Below are 17,339 nucleotides of genomic sequence, written 5' to 3' on the forward strand. Positions count from 1 at the left end.
TAGTCTATCTGGGTTACTATAACAAAATATTATAAAGTGGGTGGCTTATAAACAACATTCATTTCTCATGGCTCTGGAGGCTAAGTTCAAGATTAGGGTGCCAGCCAGCATGGTCAGGCTCTGGTAAAAGCCCTCTTCTAGACTGCAGATTGCTAACTTCTCACTGTGTCCTCACATGATGGAAGAAACTAGGAAGCTCTGTGAGGTCTCTTATTTAGGCAGGAATCCCATTCATGAGTGCTCCACCCTCATGAGTTAAACAACCTCCTAAGGACCCCATCTCCAAATTCCATCACACTGGGCATTAGAATATCTTTTTTTTTTTATTGTTTTATGTTATCACCATACAGTACATCATTAGTTTTTGATGTAGTGTTCCATGATTCCTTGTTTGTGTGTAACACCCAGTGCTTCATGCAATCCATGCCCTCCTTAATACCTACCATCAGGCTCATCCATCCCCCCACCCCCCTCCCTTCTAAAACCCTCTGTTTGTTTCCCAGGGTCCATAGTCTCTCATGATTCATTTCCCACTCCAATTTCTCCCCCTTTGTTTTTCCCTTCTCCTAATGTCTTCCATGCTATTCCTTATGTTCCACAAATATGTGAAACCATATGATAACTGACTTTCTCTGTTTGACTTATTTCACTTAACATAATCTCCTCCAGTCCCATCCATGTTGATCCAATAGCTGGGAATGTCAACATAAACATTTTGAGGGGACACAGACACTCAAACGACAGCAAAGCATCTAAGAAAAATCTGGCTGACATGATACTAATGGTAAATAATGGTAATGATAATGGTAAAATACTAACTTTGTGCTCTGAGAGTGGGGGAAAAAAGAAAGATGTCCATTCTCACCACTTCTATTCCACATTGTACTAGATGTTCTAGCCAGGACAATTAAGCAAAGAAAGAATATTAAAGGCCTCCAATTGGAAATAAAGAAGTAAAACTGTCTTTATGAACAAAACTCCAAGCAATCTACAAAAAACTTCTAGAATTAGTAAGACACAGTCACAGCATATTATAAATCAGTTCCTATACACTAACAATGAACAGTGTGAAAATAAAATTTAAAAAAAATTCTAGTCACAACAGCATCAAGAAGAAAATAAATAACCAAACACTGTAGAAAGAAATTAAAAAGGATCTAAATAAATGGGAAGATATTCATGTCCATGAATCAGAGGACTTTTAAATATTAAGTCAAATATGGCCAAAATCCCCAAATTAGTCTACAGATTCAACAAATCCTCTATCAAAATTCTTGTTGGCTTTTTTGTTAAAATTGGCAATCTGATTCTAAAATTCAACAAGAAATACAAGGAACCCAAAACAACCAAAACAATCTTGAAAAATGTAATAAAGTTGGAAGTCTCTCACTTCCCGATTTCCAAACTCAATGCCAAGTTGTAGTAATCGAGACATAGTGGTACTGGCATAAGAACAGATACATAGGTCAATGGAATATAATTCCAAATCCAGCAATAAATCTTTATTATTTATAGTCAATTGATTTTCAACAAAAGTACCCAAAAAATTGGTACCCTTTCAACCAATGGTACTGGGACAACTGCATATTCACAAACAAAAATATAAATTTGGATGCCTATCTCATATCATATCCAAAAACTAACTCCAAATGGATAAAAGACCTAAATCTAATAGGTAGAATCTTAAAACTCTTAGAAGAAAACCCAAGATTAAATCACTATAACCTCAGATTAGGAAACAGTTTCCTAAGACAACAAAAGCACAGCAACAAAAGAAAAATATATAAGTGAGAGTTTTTTTAAATGAAAAAATTTCTGTGCTTCAAAAGACACTATCAACATCAAGAAAGTGAAACACTGAGTGGGAGAAAATGTGTGCAAATCATATATCTGATAAAGACTTGTAGGGACGCCTGGGTGGCTCAGTCGGTTAAGCAGCTGCCTTGGGCTCAGGACTGTGATCCCAAGGTCCTCAGATTGAATCCCGCATCAGGCTCCTTGCTCAGTGGAAAGACTGCTTCTCCCTCTGCCTCTGCCTGCCACTCTGCCTGCGTGCTCTCTCTCTCTCTGACAAATAAATAAATAAAATTTAAAAAAAAAAAAGACCTGTATACAGACTATAAAAATAATTCTTACAACTCAACAAAAATGGAAACAACACAATTTTAAAATGGTAAAGGATCTAAATAGACTACTCTCCAAAAAAAGATAAAAAATGACCAACAACCACATAAAAAAATAACATCATTAGGAAATACAAATCAAAACTACAATGAGGTACCATTTCACACCCACAGGACATCTATGGAAGGAAGGAAGGGAGAGAGAAAGGGAGAGAATTAACTATTGGTAAGGATATGGAATCACCAATATGTTTTTCATTTCCTACAGACAATTAACTTGAAAAGGGAGAATAAGACTAAGTACCTCAGAAAGTCCTCTGACATAAATTTAAGAACTCCAAGACTAATGTCTTCTAATTCATGTGATCTCCCAGTAACTGTAATTTTTACTTTACTACTCATTTTTTCATTCATTCACTATTCTAAATAAGAAAATTCAATGCTCTTTTGCACAATAACAGCTTTTTAATCATTAACAGACGTCCAATCCTAAAGTGCTCTAAATTTCCTTTAACTGTAATACAATCCCCCAAATATTTAATTCTAGTATAACCATAATTCACTAACAATATGACTAGTCCCAGAATTGCTAAGTTGAGCATCCTTCTTACTGCAGACCACAAATGATGAATCAAGCATTATAATCAGTCTATATTTAACTCTTGTTTTATCAGCTAAAGTTTATCAAGATGTTCCAAATGCACAAAAACAAGGAGTTAAAATGACATAGAATCACAGAAAGTCCAAGCTTGAAGAGAAACAGAATTGAATCTTAAATTCAGTCTTTGTATTTCAAAAGAATGGTAACTGAGACCCAAAGAGGTTAGATGAATCACCCATGGTCACACTATTTATATACAATATAAGTCCATCTTATGTCATACACACATTATCTTACCTTTCTGGTGATGTTTTAGAAGTGACAGGACGTCCACGGACACCTTTTCTACTTTTATGGTCTAGAGATAGGACCTTATTTCTTAGGCTTCTTTTCCACTGGGGGGAAAAAAATGGAATTTAATACTAAGTATGACAATATAACATTAAATTTCCTTTTATTTAGTCACTTAAATTTCCTTTTATTTAGAAATTCGAGATAAACAGCCAAATAGGGCACAAAAGAAAAAAAGTGCAATCCACAAAAACCCCTGGCTCTTTTGCTAGTACAGAAATATAAGTCCACCAAAAAAATAGGAGGATATTTTAAAATGTCAAGGTAAGTTTAGTTAGGAAATGCAACATTTTGAGGCTCCAAAGCTTATATAATCATATGATTTTGTAAGACAAAAGGAAATAAAAATTATTATATACCAAGTTAAATGGGGTCTGTGATTTTGAAGTTGCATTTATAACAACTGGAAGGGATTACACTGGTTCCCTATGAATTGCTAAACGGAAAATTTGAGGAAAGAGTCACACATTTTACTAAGAGGGTTTAGATTTAATCTGACTAGACCCAAAAATTAAAATTATTTAATACAAAAGAATATGAATCTAGACAAGTAAATTATTTATCTTCTCTGCATTAGTTTCCTTCTCTCCATTAGTTCCCTTATCATTAAAATGGACATAATAGTCGCTATCTCACAAGGACAGAAGATAATACATATGTATTAAGTTTAAAACACTGTTTTCCTTAAAGAGATTTGTACACCTGTGCTTATAGCAGCACTATTCACAAAAGTTAAAAGGTAGAAGTGATTCAAGTAACCCATCAGTAAAAAAAAAAAAAAAAATGGATACAATGAAATATTGTTCAGTCTTTTTTTTATTCAGTCTTAAAAAGTTAACTTTCACACATGCCACAACATGGATAACCCTTGATGACTGTCGGAGAACAAAAAATATATATATTGGTCTCTGCCCCATTTCCTGGTATAGAGCTCCTAAAACCCTTACAATTTCCTGGATTGATAGGAGGATCTTTTGTTATAATATTTGATCCTGGATCCCCATTCCTAACATAGGCCTCCTGAAACCCTTGTAATTTCTTGGGTGATAGGAGTGTCTTTTGTACTAAAGAGGTTGTTCAGGGCACCTGGGTCGCTCAGTGGGCTGAGGCCTCTGCCTTAGGCTCAGGCCATGTTCCCGGGGTCCTGGGATCGAGCCCCCAGTCGGGCCCTCTGCTCAGCGGGGACCTGCTTCCTCCTCTCTCTCTCTCTGCCTGCCTCTCTGCCTACTTGTGATCTGTCAAATAAATAAATAAAATAAAATAAAAGAGGTTATTCTGGGTAGGCTCCTGGAAGGCTCCTGGATGAGGGTTGGTCACCAAAAAGACTAAGCCATAATTAGAAATTTGGAATTTTTAGCCTCACCCTCCATTCTCTAGAGAGGGGGAAAGAGCTGAAAACAGACTTGGTAAGTTATACCCACATGAGGAAGCTTCCATAAAAATCCCAACAGTATGGGGTTCAGAGTAATTTCAGGTTGGTGAACACATCCACATACCACACCCGTGAACTGCACAAGGACAGAGGCTTCTGCACTGGACCTCCCAGACCTCATCCTGTGTTATCTCTTCATCTAGCTGTTCAATTGTATTCTTTACTATATTCTTTAATAAACTGATAAATGTAAGTATTTTCCTGAGTTCTCCCAGCATCTCTAGCATAAAGTAATCAAACCTGATGGGGTAGCTGGGAGAACCTCAGATTTATAGCCACTAGATCACAAGCACAGGTGACAGGTGGACTTCTGGCTGGCATCTGAAGTAGGATGAAAGCATTCTTCCTGGACCAAGCCCTTAACTTGTGGGGTCTGACACTACTTTCAAGCAGTGTCATAACTAAATTAAATTATAGAATACCCAGCTGGTGTCACAGAGCATTGCTTGGTAGGGGAAAACCCACACATAACTGGTGTCAAAAGTATTGTAAATATGATAGTAGTGTAAGAGTAAATCAGAAACAAAGGAGGAAAACTCGGTTTTTCCCAACACGATGACATTAAAAGATGTGAAAAAAAGTCAGTAACAAAAGGACAGATACTGTATGATTCAAGTTATATGAAATATCTAAAATAGTCAAATTCGTACAAACAGAAAGTAAAATGGTGGTTGCCTGGGGCCAGGGTAGGGGGGAATGGAGTATTGTTTAATAGGTAGTGTTTCAGGTTTGCAAGATATAAAGAGTTCTGGAGATGGCTGGTGGTAATGGTTGCACAACAATGTGAATGTAGTTCATGCCAGTGAATTGTACCCTTAAAAATGGTTAAAATGATAAATTTTAGGGACGCCTAGGTGGCTCAGTTGGTTAAGCAGCTGCCTTCAGCTCAGGTCATGATCCCGGCGTCCTGGGATCGAGTCCCACATCGGGCTCCTTGCTCGGCAGGGAGCCTGCTTCTCCCTCTGCCTCTGCCTGCCATACTGTCCACCTGTGCTTGCTCTCTCTCCCTCTCTCTCTGACAAATAAATAAATAAAATCTTTTAAAAAAATGATAAATTTTATGTTATGTGTATTTTACCACAATTTAAAATAAATTCTTAAAAGATAAAAAAATTTTAAGTAGTGAAAAACAAACCACTGTCTTAAACATGTCAGCCCTTGATAAACACTTTTTTTAATTCTCTAGAAATTATGTTTTCTCATTATCACCATAGTCCTCCATGGTATAAAACACATTTTATCAAAGGAAAGGGAAGTTTTTGACCAATCAACCCAAGTCTCTCTCCCAAAAAAGCCCATGTTCCTCCCAATACTTTAATTCTAAATTAGACAAATTCTCAGAAATGCCCCCATCATGATACCAACTTAAACACATTTGTCACTCTCATCTCACTACAAAATGTAAATCTATCAATATAACAAGATTAAAACTACATCTTCTCTCGATTTTCACTATCACTGTCTTAGTTCTGCCTCTTTTTATTTCTGACCAGGACTCTTACAATGTTATCCTAATGGGATTCCCTGCCAATGGTCTCTTAACCTGTAATCTAGCATCTGCTCCATGATGAAAGTTAAATCTTTCAAAAATTCAAATCTGATGTCATTCTTCTGCTTAAATTCTTAAGTGCTTCTGACTACCTAAAGAAGGAAAATAATAATAATAATTGTGTTTTCATTTCTCACTTCTGCTTCCCATGCATCTTGTATTCTGACAATACTAAATTATCCGTAGTTCCCTCAAAGTGCTATGCAGTTTCATCCTTGGACATGTTTCCTTACTAGAATATGCTTTACCCTCCCTAGTTCTTTGTCCAGTTAGCCCCAATTCTAGTATCACCAAGAAACCTTCCTCACCTCTAGCAAAGTAAACCAATCTCTTCTACAAACCATTATAAGCTTTGCATATCTCTATTACTGACAACACTTTTTTTTATTTAATTTTTTTCCAGTGTTCCAAGATTCATTGTTTATGCACCACACCCAGTGCTCCATGCAAAACATGCCCTCCTTAATACCCACACTTCTCATAATTCTCATAATAATAATATTATCTATTTACATCCACCTGCAACCAGTACTGGAAATGATTTGGCTTAAGGGTTGAACTCTTCAGAACTACTGGCCAACCAGTTCCCTGGAAGTGGTCCACTAATCTCAGAGTAAATGCAACCTTCATAGGGCACCTGGGTGGCTCAGTGGGTTAAAGCCTCTGCCTTAGGCTTGGGCCATGATCCCAGGGTCCTGGGATGGAGCCCCACATCAGGCTCTCTGCTCGGCAGGGAGCTTGCTTCCCCCCCCCCCTCTCTGCCTGTCTCTCTGCCTACTTGTGATCTCTGTCAAATAAATAAATAAAATCTTTTTTATACAATGCAACCTTCACATTTTATGTTATTGAATTGTTTGTATCCCACTCATCATACCATAATCAGGTTTGCCTTTTTATACAAAATGATGAAAGTACTAGTCTTTCAGAGTCTTTACAGTCTTTACAGAGCCTCAGATTACGTACCGAGAAAACAACAAAAATATTATTCCCACCAAAGCGGGGGCAAAAAAGAATGAGAGTTTTCAACTATTACAAAAATAAGATGAACTCAGAGAGGCAAACTAGAGATAACTTTAATAGGAGGGAGATTTATTAAAATGTCATTAACTCTAAATTCTTGAATCCTACCATAACCAAGGGTAACCTGAAGTATATCCACAGATGTTAGCAAATGAAAATAAAATTCACTTAGACTTTGATCATTTGTTTCTTATAGTTAATATCACATTAAAATATTTGCATATTTTCTCTTTTTAAAAAATTAGTTAAGAATTGTAGGCTGGGTTAATAATTTGTATTTTTCACAGTTATGATTTGTTTTTCTTTTAGTCTATGAACCTATTATATGCTCTCTCTGAAAAATAAAAAATCAGATAACAAAGAATTCTCCTACAAACTTATTTTGAATGGGAATTTATTTCCATACATAATCTGAAAGCTACCTGACCACAAATAGGAAAGTTAAGATAGCATGAATTTTATTTTAAATATAAAAAAGGCTTTTAGAAAGAAAAAAAAAAACTTTGTTCACAGACAGGATCAAAGCATTCAGTAACATAAACTTATCCCTCTCATTCTAACAAGGACACCAAAATAAAATATTATGCTAATGAAAATAAAATGGCCAAAAAATAAAATAAAATAAAATAAAATAAAATAAAATAAAATAAAATAAAATAAAATAAAATGGCCCACAATAACTACTAGAATTTCTCTGGGACAAAATCAACTCCACATGCATTCTAAGTGGTGTGGGACTCACAATCTCAACAGAGTGCTTCCTTAGATACTAAAAAGGGACCAAAGTTGTATCTTGAGGAAAATGCTGACTTTGTTTACAACTACTTACCCCTGTCACAGCTTATTGTAATAAAAATGTATGACGACTTTCCAACCAACTGAGATTATTGGTCTGGATTTAACTTTATATCAGAATTTCAACTCTATTGACTCTTCTTCCAGTTTCCAAAGTAAACAATATGTAATGAAAACACATAAAAAAATAAACTGAAATTATTTGCTAAAGTTATTTGCTAACCAGTATCTATTGAGCCACTGGATGAATTATGGGGGAAGGTCTGGAAAATCCTGTATACTCTTCAATGACGTTTTTCCCAAACAACCTACATGACTACAGGAAAATATATATAACCAGGAAATTAACAATGAGACAATTTGTGACTTTATTAAGATTTCACCTGTTTTATATGCAAACATTTGTGTATGTGTGCATTTTTAGTTCAGTCTATTTTATCATATGTGCACATCTGTGTAACCACAACCAAAGTCAAGATATAGAATAGTTAAGCTACACATATCCTTTCTGCTACCATTTTATAAACACAGCTTGCCACCCTCCCTTCCATTAACTCCTAGCCTCTAAAGGCCCTGAGAGTTTTCCTAGCAAATCAGACATTTCAGTAAGAAAATGAATGCAATATTCTCTATTCCATTAACTAGAAGTGAACAATTCCCCATTCATTCTATAATGTAAGTACTGCATTGATAATGAATCCACAGAATGGCAGTACCAGAAGAAAAAAACCTAAAAACCAACATCTCCAATAAACATAAACAAAAACACTCAACAAAAAAATTAGCAGATCAAGACAAGTAATACATGAAAAGAATAATACAATACAGGCAGTTAAGATTTATTCTAGGGCAGAAAGGTGGTTTAATATTCAAAGATGAATCCAAAGCAAAAAAAAAAAAAAAAGACCCACTATACACTGAACACAATATGAAATGTCAAGTGATACAGATATGCCATTCTAACACAGATGAAAAGAAAGATAGAGTAGTTATACTGTCCAGAAAAGGAAAAATTATCAATGTAGAGGGATAAAGAGAAATACTACATAATGTTAAAAGGGGTCAATTCTCCAAGAAGCCATAACAATCTTTAATATCTATGTGCTCAACAATAGAGCACCAAAATACATAAGGCAAAAATTGATAAAAATACAAAGACAAATAAAAGAATCAACAATTATAACTGAAGACTTTAATACCACTCCATCAGAAACAGATCCAGCAGGCAGAAAGCAGGAAATAGTAAGGACAGAGTAAAACTGAACAACACCATCAATCAACTGTATCCAATTAACATTTATGAATACTTGTAGTGTATAAACAATGAATTTTGGAACACACACACCAAAAAAACTTAATTTAAAAATTGACTCAATAAATTATACTGAGTGCCTACTACATGCTAGGCACTTGGTTTCCAAATTTAAAAAATTAAGAGAATAGGGGCACCTGGGTGGCTCACTGGGTTAAAGCCTCTGCCTTCGGCTCAGGTCATGATCTCAGGGTCCTGGGATCGAGCCCCGCATCAGGCTCTCTGCTCAGCAGAGAGCCTGCTTCCTCCTCTCCCTCTGCCTGCTTCTCTGCCTACTTGTGATCTCTGTCTGTCAAATAAATAAATAAAATCTTTTAAAAAAAAATTAAGAGGGCGCCTGGGTGGCTCAGTGGGTTAAGCCTCTGCCTTCGGCTCAGGTCATGATCTCAGAGTCCTGGGATCGAGTCCCGCATCGGGCTCTCTGCTCAGCAGAGAGCCTGCTTCCCTCTCTCTCTCTCTGCCTGCCTCTCCATCTACTTGTGATTTCTCTCTGTCAAGTAAATAAATAAAATCTTAAAAAAAAAAAAAAATTAAGAGAATATACATTCTTCTCAAGCTTGTACACTAAGAGGGGAATTTATTGCATTGGATATATCTATTTTAAAAGAAGAGACAATTTGGGGAGCCTGGGTAGCTCAGTCGACTACACAGCTGCCCTCAGCTCAGGTCATGATCCCAGGGTCCTAGGGTCAAGTCCCACATTGTGCTCTCTACTCAGTGGGGAGTCTGCTTCTCCCTCTGCCCTGCCCCCCTTCATATGTACTCTCTCTTGCTCTCTCTCAAATAAATAATAAAATAAAATCTTATGGTGGGAATGCAAGCTGGTACAGCCACTCTGAAAAACAGTATGGAAGTTCCTCAAAAAGTTGGATATAGAGTACCTTATGACTCAGTAATTGCACTATTGGGTATTTACCCTAAAGATAAAAATGTAGTGATCTGAAGGGGCACGTGTACCCCAATGTTTATAGCAACAATGTCCACAATAGCCAAACTATGGAAAGAACCTAGATGTCCATCAACAGATGAATGGATAAAGAAGATGTGGAATATATATACAATGGAATACTATGCAGCCATCAAAAGAAAAGAAATCTTGCCATTTGCAATACATGGATGGAACTAGGGGGTATTGTGCTGAGCGAAATAAGTCAATCAGAGAAAGACAATTATCATATGATCTCCCTAATATGAGGAATTTGAGAAGCAGGGCGGGGACTTGTGGGAGGTAGGGGAAAAAAATGAAATAAGATGGGATCGGGAGGGAGACAAACCATAAAAGATTCTTAATCTCACAAAACAAACTGAGGGTTTTGGCAGGGGTAGGGAGAGGGTTGTTGGATTATGGACATTGGGGGTATGTGATATGGTGAGTGCTATGAGATGTGTAAGCATGACAATTCACAGGGGCAAATAATACATTATATACTAATAAAAATAATTAATAAAAAAAAAACTTTAAGAAAATTAAAAACAGGGGCACCTGGGTGACTCAGTGGGTTAAAGCCTCTGCCTTCGGCTCAGGTCATGATCCCAGGGTCCTGGGATTGAGCCCCACATTGGGCTTTCTGCTCAACAGGGAGCCTGCTTCCCTTCCTTTCTCTCTGACTGCCTCTCTGCCTACTTGTGATCTCTGTCTGTCAAATAAATAAATAAATAATCTTAAAAAAAAGAAAATTAAAAACAGAAAAATAAAATCTTAAAAAAATAATATATATATATATATTTTTTTTTTAGAGAGAGAGATCACAAGTAGGCAGAGAGGCAGGCAGAGAGAGGGGGAAACAGGCTCACTGCTGAGCAGAGAGCCCAATGCGGGGCTCGATCCCAGGACCCTGAGATCACGACCTGAACCGAAGGCAGAGGCTTAACCCACTGAGCCACCCAGGCGCCCCAAAAATAAAATAAATTTTTAAAAAGAGATAATTCTAAAATAAATAAGCTAAACTTCTAGCTTTGGAAAGTAAAAAACAAAGAGCAAATTAACTCCAAAGTAGCAGATAAAATGAAAAATAAAACAGAAATTGATGAAATTGAAAACAAGAAATCAATAGAGGAAAACTTTCAAAACCAAAAGTTGCTTCTTAAAAAAAACAATAAAACTGACAAAACTCAACCCAGGTTAAATAAGGAAAAAAAAAAAAAAACACTAATTACTAATATGAGAAATGAAAGAGAGGTAATCACTACTAATCCCATGCACACTATATAAAAATAATAAAGAAATGCTATAAATAATTCTACTCACATATATGATAACCCAGATGAAATGAACCAATACCTTGAAGACAAAATCTACCAAAACTTACACAATGAAAATTACCTAATCTGAACAGGCTCATATCTATTAAAGAAATTGAATTAATATTTAACACCATCTAAAACAGAAAGCACTGGACCCAGACTGGCTCACTGGTTAAGTCTACTAAACATTTAAAGAAACCACTTACACCAATTCTCAACAACTTCTTCCAGAAAACAGAAGCAGAGGAACATTTCCAAAGTCGTTCTATAAAGACAGCATTATCTTAACATCAAAACCAGAAAAATATAAGATAGTAAAACCATACAATCTCTCTTAGAAATACAGATGCAGAAATCTCAAAAGTATCAAATCCAACAATGGGCAAAAATAATTATACATCATGAACAAGTAGGATTTATTTCAAATATGTGATGCTGGATAATGGATTGGAAAATTCATTGATGTCAACAAGCTAAATAAGAAAAATCCAACGATCGTATCAATAGATACAGAAAAAAGCATATGACAAACTCTAAAAGCCATTTATGATTTTTTTAAAGAGAATTCCAGCAAAGGAGCAATAGAGGGGAATATTCTCAATCTAATAAAGAACATCTACAGTAAACCTACAGAAAATATACTTAATGGTGAGAAACCAGATGCTTCCACATCAAAAACAAAGCAAGGATGTATCCTTTCAACACTCCTCTTCAGCTTCATACTGGAAGTCCAAGATAATGCTTTAAGATAAGTAAAGGAAATAAAAATACAGATTGGGAGAAAAAAATAAAACTTTTATTTAAGGTGACATAACTGTCTATGTAAAATCCCAAAGAATCAATTTTTTTAAAAAAATCAACTCCTTCAACAAATAAGCCATTATAGCCATGGTGCAGGAAACAAGATATTTTTACAAAAGTCAATTACTTTCTTCTTTTAAATTAACATTGCAATCTAAAGTTAAAAACAATACTATTGGGATGCCTGGGTGGCTTATTCATTGCACGTCTGCCTTCGGCTCAAGTCATGATCCCACAGTCCCGGAATTGAGCCCCACATTGGGCTCCCTGCTCAGCGGGAAGCCTGCTTTCCCTCTCCCACTCCCCCTGCTTGTGTTCCTGCTCTTGCTGTCTCTCTCTCTGTCAAATAAATAAATAAAATCTTTAAAAAAAAAATCTACATTAGCACAAAATATATATATATATATGTGCAAATCAAAAAAAAACCACACACATAAAATCTATATGACAAAAAACACAAAACTGTATTAAAAGGTATCAAAGATCTAAATAGGGGGTGTCTGGGTGGCTCAGAAAGTTAAGCTTCTGCCTTCAGCTCAGGTCATGGTCTCAGGGTCCTGGGATCGAGCCCCACATCAGGCTCTCTGCTCAGTGGAGAGCCTGCTTCCTCCTCTCTCTCTGCCTGCCTCTCTGCCTACTTGGGATCTCTGTCAAATAAATAAAATCTTTTAAAAAATCTAAATAGACATTTCATGTACATGGATAGGAAGACTCAATATTCCAATGCTGTCTTCCCAACTTGATCTATAAAGTCAACACAAATCAATAACCCAGAAAGTTAGTTTGTGGATGTTGACAAAATGATTCTAAATTTTAAACAGAAAGACAAAGACCCAGAATAGCCAATACAATGTTGAAGAAAAACAAACTCAGGAAACTTACAGTCCCAACATCAAGACTTATTACAAAGCTACAAAACGATAAACAAATAGATCAATGGAACAGAATAAAGCACTAAGAAATAGATCCACATAATGAAATCAACTGATCTATGACATGGGAACAATGGCAATTTAATACAGAAAGGCTATTATTTTCAACAAATGGTGCTAATATCCATGTAGAAACAAATAGAGACATAACTCTTACACCTTTCACAAAAATTAATGCAAAATGGGCCAACAGATCTAAATTTAAAATGCAAAACTATAAAATTCCTAAAAGCAACATCAGCAAAAACCTAGGTGACCTTGGATTAGGCAAGTACTTCTTAAATATAATACCTAAACAACCATCCAAGAAGAAAAAAAAATGACAATTTGGGCTTCACTGAAATTAAAACTTCTATTTTACAAAAGTCCATTAAGGGAATGAAAAGATAACACAAAAACTAGGAAAAAAAAATTTACAGAACACATATCTGATAAAAAGACCAGTATCCAAAATATACAATAGACTGCTAAAATTCAAAAATAAGAGAACAATCCAATTTTAAGAAGAGCCAAAGATCAAGGGGTGCCTGGGTGGCTCAGTCGGTTGGGCAACTGCCTTCATCTCAGGTCATGATCTCAGGGTCCTGGGATCAAGTCCCTCATCGGGCTTCTCACTCAATGGGGAAGTTTGCTTCTCCCTCTCTCTCTGCCTGCTGCTCTGCCTACTTGTGGTCTCTCTCTGTCTTTCTAATAAATAAATAAAATCTTTAAGGAAAAAAAAAAAAAGAAGAGCCAAAGATCTGAAGGCACACCTCACCAAAGAAGATACACAGCTTCCAAATATGCATATGAAAAGAAACTCAAGAAAACATGTCATCACAAACTGCAAGTTAAAACAAGATACCACTATATATGTATTAGGATTGCTAAAACACAAAACACTGACAATACCAAATGTCAACTAGAATGTGGAGCATCAGAAAATCCCATTAGATGCAGGTGGGAATGCAATATGGTACAACCATTTTGGAAGACAGTTTAGCAATTCCTGACAAAACTAAATACACACTTAACATACAATCCAACAACTGCAATCCTTGGTATTTAGTGAAACAATTCAGAAACATGTCCACACAAAAACTTGCACATAAATGTTTACTGTGTCTTTATTCATAATTGCCAAAACTTGAAAGCAACCAAGATATCTTTCAACAGGTGATGGGTAAACAAACTGTGCTACATCCACTTAATGGAAATTATTCAGCACTAAAAACAAGGAACAGTGGGATAGGCTGCGCATGTGTGGAGGCAAGGGACATATGGAAACTACTTTCTACTCAATTTGCTGCAAACCTAAAGCTCTAAGAAATAGTCTTATAAAAGATTTATTTAAAGATTTATTTATTTTTGTGAGGGAAATAGAGAGAATGCATGGGTAGGTGGAAAGACAGAGGGAGAGGGAGAAAAGAAGCAGACTCCCTGCTGAGCGAGGAGCCTGATGTGATGAGCTTAATCTCAGAACCTTGAGATCATGACCTAAGCCAAAAACAAGCTGGATGCTTAACTCAGTCACCAAGGTGCCCCCCATAAATTCTTTTTTTTAAAGAAACGAGCTATCAAGCCACAAAAAAAGACATTAATGAAGGTAAATCATATTGCTAAGTGGAAGAAGACAATCTAAAAGGGCTGTATGATTCCATGTGACATTATAGAAAAAGTGAAACTGAACATTATTAAAAAGATCAGTGGAGCACAAAAGATTTTTTTTTAAGATTTTTTTAAAGATTTTATTTATTTATTTCTCAGAAAGAGAGAGAGAGAAAGCACACAAGCAGGCAGAGAGGCAGGCAGAGGCAGAGAGAGAGGCAGGCTCGCTGCTGAGCAAGGAGCCCGATGCAGGACTCGATCCCAGGACCCTGGAATCATGACCTGAGCCGAAGGCAGCGGCTTAACCCACTGAGCCACGCAGGTGTCCCTCAAAAGATTTTTTTTTCTTTTTTTTAAAAAGATTTATTTATTTATTTATTTGACAGAGAGACATCACAAGTAGGCAGAGAGGCAGGCAGAGAGAGAGAGAGAGGAGGAAGCAGGCTCCCCGCCAAGCAGAGAGCCCGACGCGGGACTCGATCCCAGGATCCTGAGATCATGACCTGAGCCGAAGGCAGTGGCTCAACCCACTGAGCCACCCAGGCGCCCCTCAAAAGATTTTTTTAACAGTGAAATTATTCTGTATCAGATTGTAATGGCAGATACATGCCATTACACAGAATATACTGTCTAAACACAGAATATACTAGACAAAATGTGAACCCTAATGTAAACTATGGACTTCAACCAACAATAATCTACCAGGGATAGTTTCAGTTCAAAATGACATTGTAGGGGGACCTGGGATGCTCAGCTGGGTAAGCATCTGCCTTCGGCTCAGGTCACGATCCCAGGGTCTGGGGATCAAGCCCCACATTGGGCTCCTTGCTCAGTGGAGAGTCTGTTTCTCCCTCTCCCTCTGCTGTTCCTCCTGCTTATTCTCGCTCTCCCACTCAAATAAATAAATAAAATTAAATTTAAAAATTTTAATGACAATGTACAAGGAGCCTTAAATCACTTCCTCCCACAGACATACCAAATCTATATTTACATATGGAACAACTCCCTCTGAAAAAACCCAGAAACTAGCTGAACAACTCCTCTAAATATTACAGGATTGAGAAAAAGCATTGAAACATGCAGGAGAAGCTGAGATAATCTAACCATAAACACCACCCCTGGCAAAATGGAACACAACCAGGAGAGAATTGAGAACTCCTAGCTTCGCCTAAGGTACAAAGGATTTGGACCCTACAACTGGCACCCTAACTGGGATTGAGCACCGTACTTGGCTCCCTGCTCAGTGGGGAGTCTGCTTCTTCCTTTCCCACTGCTCCTCCCTACCACTCATGCTCTCTCTGCCTCTCACACTCACTCTCAAATAAACATATAAAATCTTTTAAAGGAAAGAAAATTACAGACCAATATCCCTGATAAAAATAGATACAAAATTCCTCAATAAAATATTAGCAAATCCAATTCAACCATACAAAAGAATCATACACCATGATCAAATAGGATTTATTCTAGGGATGCAAGGAAGGTTCAGCATCCACCCATCAGTGAAGGTGATACACCCCATTAACAAAATAAAAGTAAAACATATCATCTCAACAGATGCAGAAAAAGCATCTGACAAAATTCAACATCCATTCTTTAATAAAAACTCTCAATGAAGTAAACTCTCAATGAGAGTTTAATAAAAACTCTCAATGAATGTACCTAAATATAATAAAGGTCATATATCATAGTGCACAGTGCTTATCATACTCAATCGTGAAAAGCTGAAAGTTTTTCCTCTAAAATCAGGAAGAAGACAAGGATTCCAACTCTACCCACTTTAACAGAATACTAACCAAATCTTGCAATTAGGCAAAAAATAAATAAATAAAAGACAACCAAATCAAAAGGAAGTAAAATTGTCTCTATTCACAGGTGACATGATATTATATATAGAAAAGCTTAAAGATGCCACCAAAAATCTTGAACTTAGGATGGACCCTGAGGGCCTAATGCTAACTGAAATAAGTCAGACCGAAAACAAACAAACAAATAAATACTGTATGAGTTCACTCACAGGAGGAATCTAAGGGGAAAAAAAAAAAAAACACCAAACTTATAAAAAGAACAAATTTGTAGTTACCAGAGGTGGAGAGTGAGCAAAGTGAGTGAAAGGGGTCAAAAAGTACAAACATTAAGTTATAAGATAAATAAGTCCCAGGAATGTAATATACAGCATGGTGATTTACTTAACAATATTGATTATTTACCTGAAAGTTGCTAAGAGATGTTAAAAGTCTCATCAAGAGAAAACTATTACTGGGGTACCTGGGTGGCTCAGTGGGTTAAAGCCTCTGCCTTCAGCCCAGGTCATGATGTCAGGGTCCTGGGATCGAGCCCCACATTGGGCTCTCTGCTCGGTGGGAAGCCTGCTTCCCCCTTTCTCTCTGCCTGCCTCTCTGCCTAACTATGATCTCTCTCTCTCTCTGTCAAATAAATAAATAAAATCTTTAAGAAATATATAAGAAAACTATTACTATGTGTTAACAGATATTAGCTAATCATTCTGCAATATAAACATATATCAAATTATTATATTGTATACCTAAAGCTAATACAATGTTATAGGTCAATTATATCCAAGAAATAATA

General features: G+C 36.4%; 1 protein-coding gene across 5 annotated transcripts in view; it reads right to left on the bottom strand.

Annotated features, from left to right (window-relative positions):
- Positions 1-17,339, bottom strand: part of SENP7 (SUMO specific peptidase 7) — a 164,126-nt gene that overhangs the window by 110,271 nt on the left and 36,516 nt on the right. For all 5 annotated transcript variants that reach the window (XM_082696193.1, XM_082696196.1, XM_082696195.1 and 2 more), the window contains one exon: positions 3,022-3,119. In XM_082696193.1, coding sequence (XP_082552319.1) covers positions 3,022-3,119 — 98 coding nt within the window. The remainder of the gene's footprint in view (positions 1-3,021; positions 3,120-17,339) is intronic.

This window comes from Mustela nivalis (genome assembly GCF_964662115.1).
Source record: "Mustela nivalis genome assembly, chromosome: 1".
NCBI lineage: Eukaryota > Metazoa > Chordata > Mammalia > Carnivora > Mustelidae > Mustela > Mustela nivalis.